At 38.6% G+C, this 24,614-nt stretch overlaps 1 protein-coding gene across 1 annotated transcript in view; it reads right to left on the bottom strand.

The window, feature by feature from the left end:
• LOC138758394 (very low-density lipoprotein receptor-like) overlaps nt 1-24,614 on the bottom strand; it is a 58,739-nt gene that overhangs the window by 15,133 nt on the left and 18,992 nt on the right. The window contains exons 8-19 of the mRNA XM_069927646.1: nt 20,531-20,760; nt 18,125-18,251; nt 17,852-18,030; nt 14,647-14,833; nt 12,444-12,659; nt 10,826-11,009; nt 9,602-9,803; nt 9,352-9,513; nt 8,061-8,261; nt 6,811-7,348; nt 334-459; nt 92-250 (exon numbers count right to left, since the gene is read on the bottom strand). Coding sequence (XP_069783747.1) covers nt 92-250; nt 334-459; nt 6,811-7,348; nt 8,061-8,261; nt 9,352-9,513; nt 9,602-9,803; nt 10,826-11,009; nt 12,444-12,659; nt 14,647-14,833; nt 17,852-18,030; nt 18,125-18,251; nt 20,531-20,760 — 2,511 coding nt within the window. The remainder of the gene's footprint in view (nt 1-91; nt 251-333; nt 460-6,810; nt 7,349-8,060; nt 8,262-9,351; nt 9,514-9,601; nt 9,804-10,825; nt 11,010-12,443; nt 12,660-14,646; nt 14,834-17,851; nt 18,031-18,124; nt 18,252-20,530; nt 20,761-24,614) is intronic.

Raw genomic sequence — 24,614 nt, forward strand, 5'->3', positions numbered from 1 at the left:
AAACCAAGCAACCAATTGGATTACAAACTTAGAATTTCAGATTCTGTGGCATTTGCTTACTGGACCATGTTCAAGGTCTAGGGAAAGAAAATATCTGCTGGAGAACATTCCATTCCAAAATATGGAGAATAGCTGGTTGGTGAAAAGTTACCTTGTTGTCTGCTGTGTACTTTAAGGCCAATAATTTCCTGCTCTGTGTCAAACCACCACTGTTCTTGCCCTGCCACACTATACCACAGTTTTGTGTAACCTGTCAGAAACAGAATCACAAATCAATAAGAACTGAAAAGTTATTGATAGTGGGAGAAATAGATTATTGCTCGAGGTAAATACCATTGTGCACTGTTGTCCAGATCAGCACATTCTCACCATGTGCAAACACAGAATGAACACCAAGGCCTGCTTTAATTTCTTGAAATTCTGAACCATCCAAGTTAACACTGTTAATAACACCATGATCTGTGAAGAACAAAGAATGTTAGAACTGGTGATGTTGGGGTGTCAGGATCAAGTTGTCACATTGAAACCCAACATTAGAGTTCAAGGTACAAATCTACAGTGATATATAATCCTTCAATAGCAATCTGGCCAAGGAAGAGCAGTAATTTTCAAAGCACGTCGGGTATCAAGGCTCCAGCTATTATTAAATATGGGGGATAGCTAGTTTAAAGAAGAAGGATGTCAGTGACATAAATGTCAGTTAATCTCTTTCACCATCAATGACAGTTCAAAAAATATCCAGTTCCTATTGATGTCATGGGAATAAAATGCAATGCAATTTAAATATTCAAAATATAGTGAATGTGGTGCAATACATTATTTATCAGAACGCAAGAATAGTATCAGCAAGGATTTCCAAATCATGGCACTAACTCATTTAATTGTGGTCAACAGAACATCTTAGTAGCTCAAACTATGGTGATTATTTTCTAGTACAAGGCAACCTTGAAGCTAAATCATATATATATATTTTTTTTTAATTAAAAAAAAATTTAGACATGCAGCACAGTTACAGGCCATTTAGGCTCACGAGTCTGTGCCACCCACTTTACACCCACTTGACCTACAGCTTCAGTAAGTTTCGAACAGTGGGAGGAAACTGGAGGCCCCAGGGAAAACCCTCACAGACACAGGGAGAACATACAAACTCCTTACAGACAGGATGGGATTCAAACCCAGGTCCCAATCGCAGATCTTAAAACATTAATGGACACCTTGACAAAACACTTTGGCATGTTTCGCTAGTATATTGGCGCAAGTTGCAGGCATCTACCATAGGCCATGTTTCTTCAGAATGAGCACACAGTTTAAGTCTGTGCAAGTGAGAGAACAAATGGCTCTCCTTGCATTAAGAAAATGTGATTGAGTAATACACATGTCAGTTATGAGCTCCAGCTTTAATAAAATGGGATTATTGCTGTAAGGAATAGTATAGACTGAATGGTCAATTAACATTTCACACAAGCTCAAGTCACAGCAATAATTCAATACATTGGAAAAACTGAGGGAAGGTTTGTCACAGTCTGTGCCAGAATTTGATACATTTACAATGAAACTGTGATTTTGCAAGGGAGATCCACAGTGACTGTTGAAGAGAAAACAATTTTTTGAAGCAGCTCTTGTATCCATCCATTTTTATGGAATTCAGAGCAAAGCATGGTCTGTGAATGACTGGGCCTTTTAGGTGGTTTGACCTGTGCCTGAAGGGTCTTTTAGGGAGACTGCTTCATTTTAAAATATGAGTAGCAGTGAAGTTACTTGGAGAGACTGGTGCCAGGTATAGACAACGCTTTCCTTATTCTATTATATCCTAATTTCAGAGTGTCATTTTCCAAAGCATGAGTTATGATATCCCAAATTTAGATCTCTTTTATCCAAGAAAGCAAATTCTGTGGCTGCTACTTTATGTAGTTTTAGTTCATTGATAGAATGGATAAACATTTTACATAGTTTTGCATTAAGACTTTCATAACGATGAATAACAATGTATTTACTGTATAATGATACAGAAAGTATATGAAGATACAAATGATAAAGCTTTTAAAGAGATACACAATGTATTTAAAGAGTTAAAAATTCAGAAAAATTTCTCATGCTCACGCTTCCTTCACATCTTGTAGAATGATGAGCAAGGCTTTAGTCTGGGCAGATATTATGACATATTACATCATAGCCACTATGGTAACACTACAAACAATAGTTCTCTTAAAGAGGCAGGCACAATATTAAATGAGAATCAAAAAATTAAGGTTTTAACATTTACACCATGGTCTTGGAAGCTTCGTGGAGGCTACCCAGTTGAAGTCTTGCCTACAAAAGGACCAGGAGTGCTATGTCCACAGCTCATATGGATGGACATTTCTTCATAGGCAATGCAAGAATTCGTGAGTCTGAAGCCACAACTCCTGTCTTCTCATCAGTTCAACATTAATTCTGGGCATCAAATTTCTAAGGCCTACGTTTCAACACTAAACTTAAAAGATTGAAATAACTTTCTAGATTTTGGCCTGGATTGTAATGGTTTGAGTATATCACACACTAGACAACTGTGCATGGTTGGGGATAGATTTAGTGTTAAGGATAGTTTGAAAGTTAAGACTATAGTTTAAGTGTTAGAAATAAAATTAGTGTTTTAAAATTAGACACCGTCTAGTTCATTGCCTATGCTCGTTATGCGCAGTTTGTAACAGTTTCAAAAAACGTTTGGAAAATTCTAATGTGATGATTGGGGGAGATTTGAATGTGGTATTGGAGCCTTTATTGGACAAGTATCCAAGAGTAATTAAGTAATCGAAGATGGCAGTTCAAGTAACTAATATGATGTCAGATTTGAATTTAGTTGATATTTGGCGAAGATTTAATCCTACAGAGAAAGATTTTTCTTTTTATTCGTCACGACATAATTCTTTTTCTACAATTGATTATTTTTTAATTTCAACACATTTGCAGGATAGGGTTACATCTGTGGATTATAAGGCAAGATTGGTTTCGGATCATTCATTATTATTATTAGAATATCGGAGTTTACAGGATGTTCAGAGAGCTCCAAGATGGAGATTTAACATTATGTTACTGCAAAAATCGGAATTTATTAGTTATTTAAAACAACAAATTGAGGTTTTTATTAGTAATAATAGTAATTCTGTTTCTAGTCATTTTGTTTTATGGGACGCAATGAAAGCTTTTTTATGAGGTCAAATTATTAGTTATGCTTCTAAAGTAAAGAAAGAGAGAATCAGAGAGATTGAAGATTTAGAGAAAAAGATAACTGTTACTGAAAAAGAATTTCAAAAAAATGCTACCAAAATGCAAAAGAATCAGTTAACTAATTTAAAATTTAAGTATAATGAATTACAAACATATCGATTTAAATGTTTAATGAATCGAACTAAACATAAATTTTATGAATGGGGTGAGAAAGCTCATAAAGTTTTGTCATGGCAGTTAAAAAAGGAACAATTATCTAGAATTATACCAGTAATTAGAAAGAAATCGGGTATTACTTTTAGTCAAAAGGAAATTAATGAGGAATTTTGTAATTTTTATAAAAAATTATATACTTCAGAATGTAAAGATGTAACTGAGGATGCTATAGATTCTTTTTTGAAAAATATTAAATTGCCACAATTGAATCAAGAAGATAGACAGGAGTTAGATAAATCCTTTACAGAAAAGGAAATAGAAACGGCGTTAAGAGATATGCCAAATGGAAAGGCACCTGGTGAAGATGGATTTTCTATAGAGTTTTATAAAACTTTTTATGCTGATATATTTCCTATATATAAGGATGTTCTACAACAAATTTATGATACTTTTCGATTACCCGAGTCTTGTTCCAATGCAATAATTACAGTTATACCAAAAAAAGATAAAGATCCTTTACAGGTTTTTTCTTATAGACCAATATCGCTGTTAAATGTAGATTATAAAATTGTAGCAAAAGCTATGGCTAATCGATTAGCTCAATATTTGCCTAAAATAATATATAGTGATCAAACGCGATTTATAAAAAATAGATATGCGTCAGATAATATTTTGCGTTTAATAACTTTGATAAATAAATCTAAATCTCAGATGAATTATCCAATAGTGGTTTCGCTGGATGCAGAAAAGGCTTTTGATAGAGTGGAATGGAAGTTTTTGTTAAAAGTACTTGAGAAAATTTGTTTTGGTTCTTCATTTATTGGATTGATAAAGGCTTTAAATAATAGTCCGAAGGCCAGAATTGCTGTCAATGGGCAAATTTCAGATTCTTTTAATTTAACAAGGTCTACTAGACAAGGATGCCCATTGTCACCTGCTTTATTTGCTATAGTTATTGAGCCTTTGGCACAATTAATACGTCAAAATGAAAATGTTAAAGGTATGAGAGTTCTGAATGAGGAATATAAGATTAATTTATTTGCTGATGATGTTTTATTATATTTGGTGAATCCGGGTATTTCTTTACCAGCAATTCAAGAATGTTTAGAAATTTATGGTCAATTATCTGGTTATAAAGTAAATTGGACAAAAAGTGAAATTTTAACAATTTGTAAAAATGATTATTCAATGTATAAAAGTATTACAAATTTGAAGTGGACCACACAAATTAAATATTTAGGAATTAATGTTAATACGGAATTTCAAGATTTATATTCAATTAATTACCTTCCTTTAATAAAAAGGATTAAATTAGATTTGATTAAGTGGAAGGATTTGCCTTTGGGTCTATTAGGGAGGATTAATACTATAAAAATGAATATTTTTCCACGAATACAATATTTGTTTTAATCAATTCCTTGTTTTTTTAAGGATTTATATAAAGCAATTAGAGACTTTTTATGGAAGGGAAAATTTCCAAGGGTAGCGATGAGAAAGCTGATGTGGGATTTTCAATTTGGAGGTTTAAGATTACCAAATTTCCAACATTATTATGAAGCAGCTCAATTTAAATTTCTTAGCGCATTAATGAATATGGATGATCCGCCTAGTTGGGCAATGATAGAAATGGCGGTTATTTCAGAAAAATTTTCTCATGAGTTTTTGTTTCGATGGAATAAAAATTTATTACAAACTTATGATGTCCCAATATTGAAGCATTTATTAAACTTATGGACAAGAAAACTTAATAAATTGGGGCTCAAAAATAAATGGTCTGGACGATGGCCATTATATAACAATCAACTTGTTCCTTTTACAGTCTCCAATATTACTTTGAAACAGTGGGAAAGGAAGGGAATAAAAAATTTATCCGATTGTTTTTCTGAGGGACGTTTTTGTTCTTTTGATGAATTACAAAGGAAATTCGGTATCAGTGGAAACTCTGTATTTGTGTATTATCAATTAAGATCTTTTGTAAAACAGATATGTGGTCGACATATGATTTTATTGTCTGATTCTAATTTTGAGGAATATGTACTTTCAATACCACAAAAGGGATATATATATCTGATTTGTATTGTATTTTACAAGAAATTGATAGTAAAAAAGATTGGGATAAGGATAAGTTGAAATGGGAAAAAGATTTAGGTTTTATAATAGCTGAAGAAGCTTGGATGGAAATTTGTCAGAATAGTATTAGGAAATTGGTTAATGCTAGATTAGCGATGATTAATTACAATTTTATACATCAGTTATATTTAACACCGGAGAAACTAAAAATGTTTGGTCTTAGTAAGTCGGATTGCTGCTTTCATTGTGATCAGATGGCTAATACTTTTTTGCATACTGTTTTGTTTTGCGATCGATTGCAACAGTTTTGGAAGGCTATTCAATCTATATTTAATAGTTTATATAATATTTGTCTTGTATTAGATCCTGGTATATTTTTATTAGGGAATATGCAATCATTAATTGATTTGGGCCTACAAGATTATCAGATTTCTTTTATCTATTTAGCTTTAGCTGTGGCCAAGAAATGTATAGCTCTTACTTGGAAAGATAGAAATATATTAACTTTAGATAGGTGGTACTTGGAGATGAAGTTCTGTTTGACTATGGAAAGGATATCTTTTTCAATTCAGGATAGGATGTCTTTTTATAGGTTGAAGTGGACTCCGTTTGCTAAATATATGCATTTAAGTTTGATTTAAATAAGTTTTTAAGTTTGGTATTTTAGTATTGATAATTTTTTAAATTTTTTTCTTCTTTTTTTGATGTTAGTATCTTACGTTTTATCTTTTTTTGTGTAAAGGGGTTTTTATTTTATATATAATTATTGTTCATTTTATTAACTCTTCACTCTTTCACTCTTTATTTGGGGAGGGGGGGTTGGACTAACTTTAAGCTAGGTCATTAATGTTGTGTACTAATTTGGGGGGGGGTTTAGTTTATTTAGTCTGCTGATGTAGTATTGTAATTTTTATTATCTTATGTTTAATCTTTTTACTGTAACTTTCTATTTTATTCATGTTATAAAAATCTTAAATAAAGTTTAAAAAAAAATGCTTGGAATATTTATACATTGTGGTGATATGACCACCAGCCTACTGCAGGGGGCAATCCCTGTACCTGCAGGAAGGCCACCCAAGGGGCTGACTCCTCCTGGCCGGCTGTCAATCAGCTGACCTGAATATAAACCTGAGCCGGTCCCTCCTGAGCCAGTCACACGGGGGATCACCAAGGGTTGAACTGATGTTCAGACTTTTGATGGAATAAAGCCTGTTGTACGGTCTTTTCTGAGTTTGTGCTTGCTTGCTGCTACCTCAGTGCCTCACACCCTGAGAGATTAATTTAGCCAAAACATCAAGCAGATAGACTAGTAGCAGCCCAAATAGTCCTCAAGTTTACTATCAGCATTTATAAAAGCTCTCCTTCCCCAGCACTTACCCAAATCAATCCAATATAGCTGAGTGCCAGATTCTGCCAAGACCAAACCAGTGGGAAAACGACACTTTTTCCAGACAACTTTGCGTTTTTGTCCATCCATGTGAGAACATTCAATCCTTGGTCCATCTCCTTGGTCTCCTGACCCCCACTCAGAGAAACACATGATGCCCGAAGGTGGATGCAACACAAGAGAAGTTGAACGATTGAGATGTTCTATTAACAAAAGCCGATAAAGACCATTTACAGATGCCACTTCAATTGCACAAGGTTTACTGGTGATCCAGAAGAGATTTCTGCCCAGCCAGTCCACTGTTAAAGAGATGATTTCATTGTCAAGCTGGAAAACCTTCTGCCATGAAGAAACATTAGACCCCAGTACTAGTTGCCCAACAAGTCCTTCCTCAGAATCTGCAAAATAGACCATGTTGTTGTTCCAGATATAATCAACAGAAGACACTTTCTTGTCAATGAGCTGGTTGATTGAGTATTTTGGTAAAGCCTCCAATCCTTCATCATGCTGCAAGTCTTTCAGATAGATCTAAAAGATTACGATATGGTGCAGAAGTGAGTGACATCAAAATGATACATCTTTAAAGTAGCAACTAAAATGAAATAGAAAGTTTATGACTTGTGCAACATTCATTTCATTTTGGTCATACAAGGCAAGTAAATTGGCTCAATAATTACTGAAACAGGTGGACTTATTGCAGCTAGTGCAATTTGAAAAGTACTATTAATAATACAACATCTTTACTACACAAAATCATATCAACAGTTAGTCAAAAATCTTTCCTATCAGCGCCTAGACGAGGTGCACTGATTACTTTCCAGTCAAATGCCACAGAAGTTGGCCCATTGACACCACAAAAGGTACAGAGAAGACTATCTAGAAACTTGAAGGACAGGATGAACATTACAGAGCTTCTGTTCAATTTGTGAATAACATTCCCAGGGGCAGTGAGAATGCAGAACAACCAAAGGAATTGCCCACACTAGCCATCCAAGACTCTCATATTTATGAAACAATATTTTTATAGATAAAATACTTGTCTTGCATGCATATTGATTGTCGATATGGGAGTTATATCTAGTTGTATATCTGCATTCACTGAGGACCAGAGAACACGAATGCCCTCGGATTGCTCAAGTACAACCCGACAAATCAAAGTCTATTGTCATTTGATTGTACAACCTGATGAAACAGCACTCTTCGATCCTTGCTTTGCTTGACTGAAAAGAAAACATCTCACCTGAGTGATGACAGTGGGCGAGATCATCAAGAGAAAGGGCTCATCAACTGATTTTACACAGGTTAAATTATCCTTTGCCAGCAACATTTCTGGCCCACAGTGGCAGCTGCCCTTGAACCCAGGGCTCAATAAGCAGAAATGTGAACAGCCCATTTTTTCACAAGGATTGAAAATCATCGGCTGCAGTACTTCATGCATTACCTGCAGATTAAAACATTAAATGAATTGCCACTCACAAATGCTATGAATATTGCAAGTCAGGTAGAAGAATACTGATCAGTAAACAGTCCTCTCGACAGATTTCTCTGACCTTGAATTCTCAGCCTTTGAATTAGAGTCTGAAATACAGGTTGCAAAAGGTCAATTTCAAACTTGAAACAAAAATCCCAATTGCATGATACGAGTGATGCAAGTCATTTGGGTTCAGAGCAAGTTTAGGTAGCTGAACTGCAGACCATCCACAATTTGAATTACAAAAGTCAGACTTTTCATCTGCCTTAATTCTCAATTGTTGTATAGCATGGCCAAATTAGTCTGACAGATTGCTAATGACGTTCTAGAGTGCCGATCTTGGATGTTAGAGCAATGTTCACAGATACCCAATGTCCATCTCAACCTCATCCACAAGGACAGCTATTGGCAATGTTGTGACCAAGTTGTTAGATCAGCAATCCTGAGACCACTTTGAATTCTATATGGCAGCCGAGGAGCATCATCTTAACCAGTTGAAACTCTGAGAAGCCAATTTCATTAGGGGAATACTGTTAAACTTTTAATATTTTTGCATCTTTTTTTCATGTCATTGTTTTTCGTCTTTATTGGTGCAAAAGCGCTCTGGTTCATAGACAGTCTTCTGAATATTCTGGTTGACAGAAAGCAATATTCTTTTACTGAGTCATCTTATGCTCCCTAATGGGATTGAGTTCTGCACTCCCATCGTGTGGCTATGCACAGTTCTGTGAAATTTTCCTAATTAACACACAAAAGCAGCATGTAACTTTTATGTTCTAGTTATTATATCACCTTCCTTTTAGCTGTAAATCTACATTATTCGTTTAAATAAAATATGGTTTTTAAAGTTAAAAAAAATGGAAAAAAAAAGCCATCTGGCTCAATAATGTCCTTCAGAAGATGATTTGTAATCAGGCCCAACACCAGCCTGCTTGTGGTAGACTATTGCCTCAGTTCAGATACATTGAAAAGTGAACAGAAACCCTGTACACTCTTCAACAGGGAAAGCAGATACAGAAGGCTCTAACACTTGAAAATTTTCTTGCAATCAACACAATACCTTCAAGCTATATGGTTGATCATGTTTCAATAGTACTGTCCGGTTTTTTCCCAATCTCTTGTCAGCTTTTTGAACACTTCTCAACTCCACATCAGACCAGTATATGTTATCCTCAAATACAGCAACACCAAATGGCCTCCGAGTATGAGCCAACTGGAAAAACTGATCAAAAAGTATTCAAAATTATGTTTCATTTGTGAATTAATTAGATTTCCATGCACACACTAATCACACTCTCACATTACAGTACCTTTATCCCAGTGCCATCTAAATTAGATGCACCAATACAATGAAGTTTTCCATCTGCCCAAAACAGTGTCCAGTCAGAAAGGTCAAGCGTCAAGCTTGTTGGCCATCCAAGTCCATGCTTGATGATTATTTTTCTGTTTGTTCCATCCATGCCTGCTCTCTCAATGTGTGGTTCACTTCCTATCTCAGCCCAGTACATTAGTCTACATTGTAGAAAACATAATTGTAAAGCCAAGGTAATTGTATCCATTGATTCCTTTAAGTCTTTCAGAGAAAGGTTTCTGGCAGAGCACCAATTAACATGCACCATATAAAAGTTCCAGCTCAGTGTGGAGTCTGAAGTAATCATCCTGGTAATTTTAATGGGATGAAGATTTTTTGCCCATTCCTTTCAAACAGTGACTTCCAGATTACACCATTCTGGGGTAGAACATCTCTTATCCCATTAAGAACTCTAATGGTCAACCAAGCAATTTGTTGTTCCAATCCATCTGCAGAATTTTAGATGCACAACTCAAGCTTCAGTCCAAAATGAAGCAATTTTTGAGTCTTGCAGGGAAAATGAGCATCTTACATCTTCCCTAGTTTTGTAAAAACCACTTTCCCTGCCTATCAAATGCATTGTGCCATATAACAAGTTAAAACAAGCAAAGTAGCAAATGGAATTCAATTCCTTGCCATTTTCCAGTTATGTAACCTCATCAGGGACATTGCTATTTTTGATATCACTGGTATGCAATTTAGCACCAAGCTCCACTAAAGCTCATTAGCCATCTAGTCACATGGGTGTTTTAGTACTTTCACCCAATTTCAAAACCTTAACTTGGACCTCCTAGTTCTACTAATAGTCAACTATCAGGCTTCTCAAAATGTCTGAAGTCCAGTTATTCCAGCTTCAACAATCAATTAACAGTCAATAGCATTCAAAAAATTATGTATTCCAAGTCCATTGTTAGTGACATTATAAAGTCAAATTTTCTGGCATAGAAATTGGCCCTCCTGTCTAACCAAATTGTCTATCTCCATTTGCCCATATGTGGCCCATATACCTCTGAATCTTTCCTATTCATATACTCAAATATCAAATGTAGTCCTTGACTACTTTATCTCTTGAGAATTCTAATTGGAAGCATGACTAATTTAGTCAGTTAAATATGCATTGCTTTTAGTAATTCGATTTGCACTTCTATAGAATAATTTTACAACTTCCAAATTTAGAACTTACCCATTAATTGGCTGCAAAACCAACGAGAGAGGTTGATCTATAGCTGTGCCAATTACAACTACATATTCTTTGGTTTGGTACCATGTGGAGTTCAAATTTATTGCCAGAATCTGACCAGCTGCTCCATCTGTCCAGTAAAGGTTTCTGCCCACCCAGTCAACAGCTATACAGTCAGACTGGACTCCTGCAAAGAATGGAGTTTAACAAGTAGATTGCAGACTTAAGCAAAACAGAAGGAATTGGGGGGGGGGGGGGGGGGGTTCACTCATGGTTAATCCACCATAATTCTGCTCCATTTCCATACAAATTCTTAATATTGATCAATATGTTTGCCTTTTGTTTACCTTATTTTTCAGCACTAAATTCAGTGCAAAAGCCTTGAAGTTGATCAAACCAGCAGAAAGTCAAGATGGGTCGAGCGGGCTTCTGGGCCACCAGCTTACTGAGGGGTAATGGAGTGGAAAGTGACGAACTTGATATCAACCACCTTGCACAACGGTACTAAGAGAACCAAGTTGTGATGCTATCCTATCTGATCTTTAGGTATGGGTCTTCACTTTTAAAAAGGGACTTAAATCTTTTGGATTAATCTTGTCCCTGCCAAGAGTCAGCGTCAGAAGAGATCTAATTGGGGGTGGGAAAAATTAGGGTACATAGGGCATAAACTTCTATTCAAGAACTCACTCAATGGGAAGTGGGTGTCATACCTGCCATGGACCTCCTCATTCCACCACGCCGTCACATTTCCTCCTTCCTCTGGTGTTTCAGACAAACGTGTGGAGACGAAACCACGATTCATTTTGGTGATACTCCCAGTGTGGTTCATAACCCGCCTAGTGATGTCAGTGCTGCAGGTGGATGGGGGCACAATAACTCATTTGGGGGGCACAATAACTCATTTGGGGGGCACAATAACTCATTTGGGGGGCACAATAACTCATATGGGGGGCACAATAACTCATTTGGGGGGCACAATAACTCATTTGGGGGGCATAATAACTCATTTGGGGGGCACAATAACTCATTTGGGGGCACAATAACTCATATGGGGGGCACAATAACTCATTTGGGGGGCACAATAACTCATTTGGGAGGCACAATAACTCATTTGGGGGGCATGGCTGCAAATGCCCCACCCCCACCCCATGACCCTGAACCTGATCTCTGCTATAATTTCAGGCCTGCCTTGAGGCTTTTCCACAAACATTTACTATTGTTTAATCGTACAAAAGATAACAGATCTAAAATCCTTCAATGCTTCACCATTCACGATTTACTCTCATGCAAAAACCATGTTATTGTGTGAAGTGCACAATTTCCAATCAAGGACTGCTGATTGCAAAATATCAAACATTTGAAAGATTCATCACATTAGTATAAACACTTAGTCGCTGAAGTTGCCCTTTTATTATGATCATTGTAGAGCTCTACTGGGCTCAATTCCTGTCTCCAGGGTTCAATTCTCCCAACTTTAAATAATGCATGTAATAGCAAGGTCACTGAACAGAAGTATTAACATTCTCTTCAAATGCTGCTTGATCCAATTTCCCCAAAGAAAACTGGGATAGTTCAATTTTACAATATGGCTTTGAAGTGATAGCTTAATTTCTAAACTGACCTTTGATCAGCATTCCCTCATCATGCCGGTCCAATTTCATCCAATTTATACTTTGAGAATAAGTGTCAGACCAAAAAATTACTTGCTCCTTCCAATCATAATCCAGAGGGAACATGATACCCTTTGCAATAGCAGGAATGATATCCTTTTCATCACTGTGTAATCCATAGAGCAGGACATCATGATGAATGGATACAAGAAGAACAGGCTCAGCACCTAAAGAATAATTGCAAAGCAAATTGTAGAGTCAACTACTGATATTTTGGGCTTGAATGATGGCAAATATTCCACTGGCAGCACTCATTTAAGTACTTGTACTGTAGTTGTTCATTGAAACCATGGGCACCACAGACAATTAAATCACCACTTAAAAATTGTAATGCTTCAGCATTAATGTACAAATTGGGATTACAGACATCAAGACAAAGGGAAATTATGCCAAGATTGGAATGTGATCCAATAGCAAGTCCATAGAGAACTTGATGTACTAGGGGAATAGGAACAAATCATCCTTGGGTCAGACTGGTGAAGCCGCACAGGGATTGAACACAAATCCCCAGTCACAATAATAAAGATTTGTCCGGGGGACAAAAATATTTCCATGTTTGCTGATGGAATGAAAGGAGGAATGCAACCACATGCAGAAGCCAGTTTATGGCAGCTGGAAATAATGTGAACAATGAGAAGATATCCATTTGCAGAAAAGTGTTAAGTACATCAAAATTGTGAAATGTTGGGAAATGTTTAGTGAGACATGGGCTCTCTTGTCCACAAATATTGAGGTCAATGTGTAGATGTTGCAGGGTATAAGGAATAAAACACAAGAAATTCTCTAAAGTGCAGGATTGGGATATTTTATTAGGGTAACCATCCAGGATCAAAAGCAAGTTGCATATGGTCTTGGGAGAACTACAATTTTTCTCATTTGACAAAGATATATTCATGATATAGGGAATGCAGTGATAATTCACTTGAAAATGAGTCTGTCATCTGAAAGCATTATGTAGGCAAGACTCTCTTCAAAGGATGAATGGTCATCCCATTGAAAACACCACATACTGAGATGACTCACAGAATTTTTACCAAAGAGTCTAGAATTGGTGGGTCCGTCTTGAGGGCAAGGCATCAGAAGTGTCAATGTGTCAAACCTTAAACCCCATTCAAAACAGATGCATCCTAAAACCAAGGTATCAAGGAACACTGATCGGAAGAGGATGTACAGATCAGACATAATCTTTGAATGATGAAGCAAGCCAAGGGACTAAATATCCTATTCCTATAACTGATGCTTAACCTGAAATCCCTGGGACCAGACACTTTGGATTTCAGAATTTTTCAGATAATTGAATAATATTAAATGGCATTTTTTGTAAGTAATTGCCACGGGGGAGGGGTCGTGGATTGGGGGGGGGGGATGGTGGTAAATGAAGTGAGTTAAAGATAGACCCATCTCTCCCACATAATGCTGCTACTCTCCCCACTCGCCCGCATCACACTGCCATCCTCTTCCTGAACCTCAGAGGTTATCAGTTTTTGGAATTATGTATGAAGGGAATAAGCGCCTGTATTTGTTGGTACCAAGACAATTGCCTACTCTATGGTAACCTAAAAGTTTAAGGTGACAACAATTCTGTATTTCACAAGGACAATTTCAGGATAAGGGACACACACATAACCTGCTGCTGCAATATGTACAAAATCCAGAATCTATCTTCCACACAATGTGCATCTAACTAGAATCAAGCCCATGAAGCATCTTTACAAGGCCAGGCAATGGGCACTGGAAAGTTTATAGAAAGTGCTCTCAGCAATTCTTGGGAATGGGCAATACTAGTCTTGGCAGAAGCATCCACATCCTGCACACAATTTAAAATGTATGCACTAGGCTCAAGTCAAGCCATCTGAGAGGAACAATCTGTATGGTGCAGCCAGAGTCTGGTTTCCTTTTCAATTTTCTAAGCTGCCATTTCAGAGACTTTAGCTTAGTTGGAGTAGGCAAGTGCAAGTAGAATGGATTATTTGCGTTCAGTAAATTTTCCTGAAAACTGGAAACTGAAGGCACGAATGAGAGACTTGTAGTTGCAGTAGCTCATAGAGGGAAATATTGAACAGTTCTAGCTAGTGCCGGACAAGCATACTGTGCACGTTGTACCGCAACCTTGATGTTCATACTTGAAGCAAACAGATGAAGTGATGGGGTTACCTGTTACTTTACAGCTCTGCCCATCATTGTTCAAAAGGTAATGAGGGTGACAACTGCAGCTGTAGGTTCCTTTCTCATTCAGACAGATTTGACTGCAGGGCCTGGTTGATAGCTCTTTACATTCATCAATATCAACACAGGCGTGCAAGTCAGGCGCAAGTTTAAACCCATCAGCACAGCCACACCTCTGCAAAAGTTAATTTTGGATCAGCTCAGTTATGGAGAAAAATACAAATTATAATTTTCCATAATAAAACAATTGAGGATGGAGGTTGAACTGTTATATGAAAACGAGGCCTGAGAGTGCAACAAAAGCTCAATTATTTAAAAAGTCCAACTTAATTTCCTGCCAGTAGTCGAGAGGGTGCTTCCTCAATATTGTAGATTAAAATTCTTAATTCAATGCTTTTGTTCTTATGATGCAAGATAAAAATTGTATGCAACTTGGAAAACAAAATAAATGGTGCTCTTTACATTAGCTATTAATTCCCCTCTTTACACAACCCCTGTCATTTCACAAGACACCGACTTGAAGGAGATGGACTGTTTAAATCGCAACTCAATTACAACTGGAGTTGCGTTCAGAGTTCAGTGATGTACCTTTTGTCTATTGGGCTATTACCTTGGTCACGTAAATCCTGGGCTTGATCGTGCCAACATTTGTCATTGAAACTTTGAGAGACTCCATGTGGAGTTCCCCAGCCAATGGGCAAATGTTTTCTTTTCATAGGTGTCCAACCTGGAATAGTATTAGAATCCCTACTCACTTGAAAGGGATAAATTTTATTTGTAGTTTATGGATTAAGTAGCATTACTTTTTTTTTTTGCCTGCAATGGAGAGCAACGTGATTCCCCTGTAGTTTGAGCAGTCTGATTTCTCGCCTTTGTTTTTGTACAGGGTGATGATGGTGGCATCACGAAGATCCTGAGGCAGTTTACCTTGGTCCCAACAAAGCTTGAAAAACTCATGCAGTTTGGCATGCAGAGTTTTGCCGCCAGCCTTCCAGACTTCTGGGGGGATTCCATCCATACCTGCTGCTTTGCCACTTTTCAGTTGTTCGATTGCCTTATATGTCTCATCCAGGGTGGGAACCTCATCCAGCTCTAGCCTTAGGGGCTGTTGAGGGAGCTGGAGCAGGGCGGAATCTTGGACTGAGCGGTTGGCACTGAAAAGAGATTGGAAGTGTTCTGACCATCGGTTGAGGATGGAGATCTTGTCGCTGAGGAGGACTTTGCCGTCTGAGCTGCGCAGCGGGCTTTGGACTTGGGGTGAGGGGCCATACACAGCCTTTAGAGCCTCGTAGAAACTCCATTGCAGGCAAAATCTTCGCTAGGATTCTACTAAATAGAATAATACCTAGTGTCGCCGAGAATATTCTCCCAGAATCACAGTGCGGCTTTCGCGCAAACAGAGGAACTACTGACATGGTCTTTGCCCTCAGACAGCTCCAAGAAAAGTGCAGAGAACAAAACAAAGGACTCTACATCACCTTTGTTGACCTCACCAAAGCCTTCGACACCGTGAGCAGGAAAGGGCTTTGGCAAATACTAGAGCGCATCGGATGTCCCCCAAAGTTCCTCAACATGATTATCCAACTGCACGAAAACCAACAAGGTCAGGTCAGATACAGCAATGAGCTCTCTGAACCTTTCTCCATTAACAATGGCGTGAAGCAAGGCTGTGTTCTCGCACCAACCCTCTTTTCAATCTTCTTCAGCATGATGCTGAACCAAGCCATGAAAGACCCCAACAATGAAGACGCTGTTTACATCCGGTACCGCACGGATGGAAGTCTCTTCAATCTGAGGCGCCTGCAAGCTCACACCAAGACACAAGAGAAACTTGTCCGTGAACTACTCTTTGCAGACGATGCCGCTTTAGTTGCCCATTCAGAGCCAGCTCTTCAGCGCTTGACGTCCTGCTTTGCGGAAACTGCCAAAATGTTTGGCCTGGAAGTCAGCCTGAAGAAAACTGAGGTCCTCCATCAGCCAGCTCCCCACCATGATTACCATCCCCCCCACATCTCCATCGGGCACACAAAACTCAAAACGGTCAACCAGTTTACCTATCTCGGCTGCACCATTTCATCAGATGCAAGGATCGACAATGAGATAGACAACAGACTCGCCAAGGCAAATAGCGCCTTTGGAAGACTACACAAAAGAGTCTGGAAAAACAACCAACTGAAAAACCTCACAAAGATAAGCGTATACAGAGCTGTTGTCATACCCACACTCCTGTTCGGCTCCGAATCATGGGTCCTCTACCGGCACCACCTACGGCTCCTAGAACGCTTCCACCAGCGTTGTCTCCGCTCCATCCTCAACATCCATTGGAGCGCTTTCATCCCTAACGTCGAAGTACTCGAGATGGCTGAGGTCGACAGCATCGAGTCCACGCTGCTGAAGATCCAGCTGCGCTGGATGGGTCACGTCTCCAGAATGGAGGACCATCGCCTTCCCAAGATCGTGTTATATGGCGAGCTCTCCACTGGCCAACGTGACAGAGGTGCACCAAAGAAAAGGTACAAGGACTGCCTAAAGAAATCTCTTGGTGCCTGCCACATTGACCACCGCCAGTGGGCTGATAACGCCTCAAACCGTGCATCTTGGCGCCTCACAGTTTGGCGGGCAGCAACCTCCTTTGAAGAAGACCGCAGAGCCCACCTCACTGACAAAAGGCAAAGGAGGAAAAACCCAACACCCAACCCCAACCAACCAATTTTCCCCTGCAACCGCTGCAATCGTGTCTGCCTGTCCTGCATCGGACTTGTCAGCCACAAACGAGCCTGCAGCTGACGTGGACTTTTTACCCCCTCTATAAATCTTCGTCCGCGAAGCCAAGCCAAAGAAAAAAAGAAGCATTACTTGTTTAAATACCTGCTTAATATTTACATTAGACTCGCTAGGTTTATCACAATTTAGTTTAAAAGCATTATTTTGAATCCCAGCAGTAGGTTGACTCGACAAGTTGGTTTAACATCACTGTTAATATACAAATATTCTATAGTTTTTTTTAAAAAAAGCATTATAGACTAGACAAAACTGACCACTTCCCTGGTCAACACCAATCACTGAAAAATCAGGACCAGTTATCTCCCCCTCCCAAAAGCAAGGCAAGAAAGTTCAGGTTGGATCTTTCCAGAATTAAAACAATTATAATACAATTAGCAAGTTGTCCCAGCCTTCATATTTATGAACTTACAGGTCCAGATGGTGTTGTGTAACATACATTGGTACAGTTTGTGCATTCTTGAGCATCGCAATCTCCACCTTCATCAGAAGCATCAGAACAGTCAAGCTTTCCATTGCAGACCAAATTCATGTTGATACATTCGGACGTGGTGCATTGAAATTCAAAACGCTTGCATGGTCTTTGTTGGCCTTTTAACAGATTTATTCAAAGATTAAACCAAATTACGAAACAATAAGACAAAATTCCTCAGGAGTAGGGCAGTACAGATGGGTCAAAACTCACATGTCATCTCATCACTTCCATCCTTACAGTCTTTCAGTCCATCGCAATGCCAAAAATGAGGAATACACTGAGAGTTATTACACATCCATTGAAATTCCCTGCATTGACTCATGGAAAATCCACAATTCTGGAAAGGCAATCATTTTAGCAAGTTCATACTTTTGGCACTATATACTGACTTAGTTAAATAAAGTTAATATTCAGTCAAACAAAATTGCACAACATTTTAGAAAAACTCAGATCATGGTGGCAGAAAGGTGCAAATTAACATTTTGTTTTGAAATCCTGCATTAGGGCTGAGGTGTTTGGGGAGGGGGGGGGTGGGTGGGTGGAGAAATGGGAAATACATCAATGTATAGCAGTAAACAACATGGTGCGATTGTGAACCAGATGTGTAAGAGATGGTTGATTAAACTAGATGGAAATGGGGAAAGGGATGAACAAAAGCAGAAAGTAGGGACAAGTGTCTGCATGAGAGGACAAAGGTGAGAGCTACCAAAAACATAAGAGATTCAACATTCACACCATGGAGCTCTGCTTAGGTAGTTTACAACTAAAGTGTTCTTCCAATTTGTATTTGAAACCCCTATAGCAATGGGGAAGAGGACAGTCACAATGATTTTCAACCAGAACCTGGAGTGCACAAGTGGTCCACAAAACTGTCACTTGGTGTATGCTTAGCTTTGCTAATGTAGAGGCCACATGTTGATAACCAAATTCAATGAAATGCAGGTAAAGCCCTGCCTTGTTTGGTAGGTAATTTAGGTTCATGGATAGTGTTTGAAGGCAGAAGGTGAAGGGGAAGCTATTACACCTTCAGCTAAAGAGGAATATGCCAGGGAACAATGAGGAATGAATGGATCAAGAAAAAAAACCCAAAGATTAAGGAGGGATGAACAGGCCAGGATGTCCAAAAGATATCTATCTGCAGAAATGGGAAGATCCAGCATCTGAGAGTGGATAATGTTGGAGCACAGTACTGGGGAGGACCAAGGCAAATCTACTGCTATTCTGCCTGGGGAAGGGAATGTTAGAGCAGACATTTCTAGAAGAAAGGCATTAAAATGTTCTCCAACCAGGCTCCAAGAACAGGTGCATTCTGGAGCAGAAGGTTAAAAGCTACCAGTTCCCTTCCAACTGCTCAGATTTTTCAATTCTTCCACTTTCTCTAGATCATGGCACTCAAAAATCTTAAATACACTAGATTTTGTTGGCTGCATGGAGCAATCCTATTCCAGCTATCCCCACAACACTGCCGCCTACAGGATCTATCTGCACTGATTCACCAGACTCTGCACCAACATGATCTGCAACACAATCTCACCAATTAGATCAACCCCCTTTCCTCCTCTCATCTATCATCTACAGAGACTGCATTTTATGAACTCTCTGGTTCACTCACTGCTTCTCCAGGTATCCTGGCACTTTCTCCTGAAACTGTAGATCTTTTCATTATCCTAATCAGCCCGTCTAAGAGGGGTAGAGGTTAATACACGCCTCTTCCAACCTAGCCCACAGGATCACTTCCAGAGCCTACATGGAAATAGATATAGTATATTTATCATTATTCCCTTCCCAGCATCTTCCATGTATTACTTCATCTCAACTCCATTATATTGTTGTCATACAAATCTTTCCTCTTTTTCAGTCCTGCTGCATGGTTTGGATCTGAACTGTTGTTACAGTTTGCTTTCCTAGATACTGGTTGACCTACTGACTTCATCCAGTGTTCTGTTTGTTTAGTAATCAACTGTGCAAGAATATTTATATTACTAATTAGAGCAAAACTAATTGCATAAAAAATTCCACCATCAACTTAATTATTTCCGAGTATAGTTTGATTCTTCTTTGGCTTGGCTTCGCGGACGAAGATTTATGGAGGGGGTAAAAAGTCCACGTCAGCTGCAGGCTCGTTTGTGGCTGACAAGTCCGATGCGGGACAGGCAGACACGATTGCAGCGGTTGCAGGGGAAAATTGGTTGGTTGGGGTTGGGTGTTGGGTTTGTATAACCATATGCTAATTTACATGTTAAAAAGATGTAAAGTGATTCTGTCCCTTTGAGAGCACAATTTTGTCCTTCATGATCAAGTGGCAGATTCTTCATCTACATCTCAATGTCAGGGCAGTGATGGACACCAACCACTAGCTTTGTAATTCCTTCAAGAGCTGTTGGGAAACTCTAGTAGAGCAAGGAGCTAGAACTTCAGCAAAAACCCTTCAGCCTGTTCCTCAGAAGGTGAAGTTAACATTGTGAACACAAGATTGGTAATCACATCCAAAAAGTTAGCCGTTAAAATTTCTTTGTTGTCTTAGTTTCAATAAACACCAAACTCAAGCTGTTCTTCCTTGCAAAACATTTCATTATCAGGACTTCGTGAATGAGTTACTGTAGCATTTTACTGTACCTGCTCATCCATCCCATCTCCACAGTCCACATAGTCATCACACCACCATTCCTTTATGATGCATTCCTTGCTGACAGGACACATTACTTCTTCAGGATGGCATTGAACTTCCTGGAGTTTGACACAATTACGCTCATCTGACTTGTCCCTGCAGTCGTACTTCAAATCGCAGTGGAAAGCCGAAGAAATACACTGACCATCGTCACAGACAAAATCATCACTAGCACATGCTGGAAAGAAAGGAAGCAGCAAGACGCCATGTTGATGTCTGATGGAGTTTGCTAACAAACTGCAAAAATCTCATTTGGATTTGAAAATATTTGACTGCATCAACTCCAACCATTATTCCCAAATCTGGTTTCAAATCAGTTTGAAAGTGGCTTTCTAATCCAGAAATTGTAATTAACCATTGAGCAATGCAAAAATGTGAATCAAGTTAGATCGATGGTGAATACTCCTCCACTAAATCAAAGTCAACTATAGTATCAAATATCTTATTTCTGCAAATGGGAAAATCCATGTTTAACCAATGATTTCTACTGGCTAGAGGTTAACCAAGACAAAATGATTTGTTAGGGAATTTCTGCGCCCATCCCCGCCCCCCGCCCCCCCCACCCCCTGCCCACAACCACCGAGTCAAGGTCAGATCATTTGCTAGCAACATTCAGTTAAAGCATTGCAGTGTGCAAGCCCCTATTGTTAAAGCTATATTTTACATATTAGACAGGAAAAAAAGTCAGCTGAGATTTTGTTACAATCAAAATCTGAAACAAGGGAAGCATTCACAGCTTGTTTTTGAAGTTATCAACTCGTTTGGTTAGCAGAGTTAATTTGATTGATGTTTTATCTGCTGCTCATGGATATTACAGATATAGGGAATCTTTGTTTGAGGGATATATGGGATCTGGTTAGGAAGAGGAGGGATGTTTAGCAGGGATAGGCAACAATGAGCAAATTATGGACGTGAAAAAATGTAAACCTTCAGCGTACCGTTAAAGCTGGAAATTAAAAGAAGCCCTGCACTGGGAGGAGACCCCTCAAGCATGATTCAGCATTGAGGGGAGTCATGTGATGGAGTAGTGGCCGGACGGTGAACTCCAGCCCTCTCCAGAAAAGTCGGGAAAAACAAAAGAAAACACAAAGGCACAGAAATAAAAGTTACAGAAAAGTGAGTATAAAGGTGGAAAGAAGATGGCGACAAAAAAAGAAAAATCGAAAGCAACGGTAAGAAGAGAGGAAGAGAAGACAAAGGAGGAAAAAGGTGAAGGCCTTACCTGTCCGAAGAGGCCCGCTGCGGAGAGAGAAACCCGCTCCCTCAGGTCGGTAAATAATGGACTACAAAAATGGCTCGCAGAGCCGAGTAAAAGTGCGCAACCGCGCATGCGCGATACTTCGCGCATGCGCGATGCGAATGAGTAAAAACACACTGACGGGAGGGGGGACTAGCTGGGGAGTCGATCTCCACAGCCAGCAACGACAGCTGCAGAACACCTGCAGCAAGAAGAGACCACAGAAGACAATAGAAACAAGAAAGAAGAGGAGGAAAGGGCACCAAAGAAACAACAGATGGTCAACCCAGAGGAAGAAGAAGAGGAAGAGGAAGAGTACAGGGAAATAGAAGAAGAAAAGAAAGGCAAGGTAAAGGATATACTTGCTCTTATTAAAGGATACATGGAGTCATTTAAAGAATGGCAAACACAGGAATTTAAGGATTTAAGAAAAAGAATAAACAACACAGAAGAGAAAATAAATAAAATGGAGATGACCTTAACAGAAATGGGAAAGAAAATGGACAAGATGGAAGAGCGGGCAGTAGCAGCAGAAATGGAGGTAGAAGACTTAAAAAAGAAATTGGAGAAATCTAATAAAAAAACTAAAGAGACACAAGAACTTTTTCTTCTTTGGCTTGGCTTCGCGGACGAAGATTTACGGAGGGGTAAATGTCCACGTCAGCTGCAGGCTTGTTTGTGGCTGACAAGTCCGATGCGGGACAGGAACTACTAGCTCAAAAAATAGATACAATGGAAAACCATAACAGAAGAAATAACATAAAGATAGTGGGCCTTAAGGAAGATGAAGAAGGCAAGAATATAAGGGAGTTTATAAAAGAGTGGATCCCTAAGACCCTAGGATGTCCAGAACTACAGCAAGAAATGGAAATAGAAAGGGCACATAGAGTATTGGCCTCTAAACCACAACCACAACAAAAACCAAGATCTATTGTAGTAAAATTCCTAAGATATACTACAAGAGAAAAGGTACTGGAGAAGACAATGGAAAAAGTAAGAGAGGGCAACAAACCACTGGAGTATAAAGGGCAAAAAATCTTCATTTATCCAGATATAAGTTTAGAACTCCTAAAGAAGAGAAAAGAGTTCAATACAGCAAAGGTGATTTTATGGAAGAAAGGGTATAAATTTATACTAAAGCATCCAGCGGTATTGAAAATATTTATTCCAGGACAACAAAACAGACTATTCTCGGATCCAGAAGAAGCACGAAAATTTGCAGAACAATTACAAAAATAGACTGAGGGAGGAAGACGGGTAATGAGAGTTAAAATGATCACGATTGATATGTATGTGGGTAAAGACAAAAATAGACTGAGGGATGAAGACGGGTAACGAGAGTAAAAATGATCACGATTGATATGTATGCAGGTAAAGAGGTATAAGAGTGAATAGAGACAATGAGCATACATGAATGTATCTGTACTTAGAGGAAAATATAGATAGTATAGACAAGAATTAATAAGGGAAGGTAATGGAATAGGGAGAATAAGGAGGGAATTAAAAGAGTGACCTTTGTGACATATGAAAAGTGAAATCTTTTCTGGGGGAGGCGGGGAGGGGGGAAATAGCGGTCACTGCAAAATCAGTTGACGCTTGCGAGTGGATTCGCAAATCCAAATGGAGAGGGGAGATGTGGTTGTCCGACAAGGGATAAAGGACAACTCAGGAGGTGAAGGGGAGATTGGGGATAAATAAGATAGAAATAGGAGAATAAGGAAAATGTTGGATGTTGTAGGAATGTTGTCTTATAAAGAGTTGAAAATAAGAAAACAGAAATGGAAAAGGAGGAAAGGTAATGGTGGAAAAACGGAAAGAGAAGATAAACAAAATATAAAAGGGCTACGCTGAACTATATGTCTTTAAATATTAATGGAATACATAACCAAATTAAAAGGAAGAAACTACTAAATTTAAATGAATAAATGTATTCCATTAGAAAAAATAACATATAGGTTAAAAAATAATATTGAAATATTCGAACAAGTATAGGAGCCTTACATTAAATACAATAGCGAAAACCTACTGGGGACAAACATTACCTAAGTTGATGGAAGGAGAAGGAAAGAAAAGAATGGACTCAGTAGAATTTCTGGTGTAATTTTGTTGAATGACAACATTGTCTGACTGGCTTAATGCAACCTAGATTGTATACCTAAAATGGATGAGAGGGGGGGGGTGGGGGGGTGGTTTGGGAGGAAAGTGGGGGGGGGGAGAAAAAGTCACTGTATATGTGTGAAAAAGAAATAGTGTATATCATGGCTAATGTGATTTATGGTGTGAAAAATAAAAAAATTTAAAAAAAAGCATGATTCAGCATTTAAAAAAAAAACAATCTCTGTGCAAGAACCAAAGTCAATCATAGTTCCAGCCAGAATTGGTCTAAACTGGACTAGTTGAGAAAACCAAACCAGGGAAAATAATAGGTAAGATCACAAAATTCAGGCAAAGAAGAACCTTGAAAGCATCAACACACAGGTCAACTACCCCAACTTAATGGAGTAGTCAAATTATATATCATTAGTCCAAACTAAAAATGATGTTCCAACCTGTTAATTCCATTCTATGCACAAAAAAACTCTACCAGATAAACAATTTCAAAAAAATTCTGATTAAGATTCAATTAAACCTAAAAATTTAATCATTTACTAACCAGGAAGAGGCAGTCACTAACTCTTTTTACATAGGTGTTAAAAGACCAGAATAAACTGCCTTTTAACCAATTAATCTACCTGTATCAACACAACAAAGATGGGATGGGGTGGGGGGGGGTTCATTTTCAACCCATGTCTGAT

Source organism: Narcine bancroftii, chromosome 1 (assembly GCF_036971445.1).
Source record: "Narcine bancroftii isolate sNarBan1 chromosome 1, sNarBan1.hap1, whole genome shotgun sequence".
NCBI classification, from domain to species: domain Eukaryota; kingdom Metazoa; phylum Chordata; class Chondrichthyes; order Torpediniformes; family Narcinidae; genus Narcine; species Narcine bancroftii.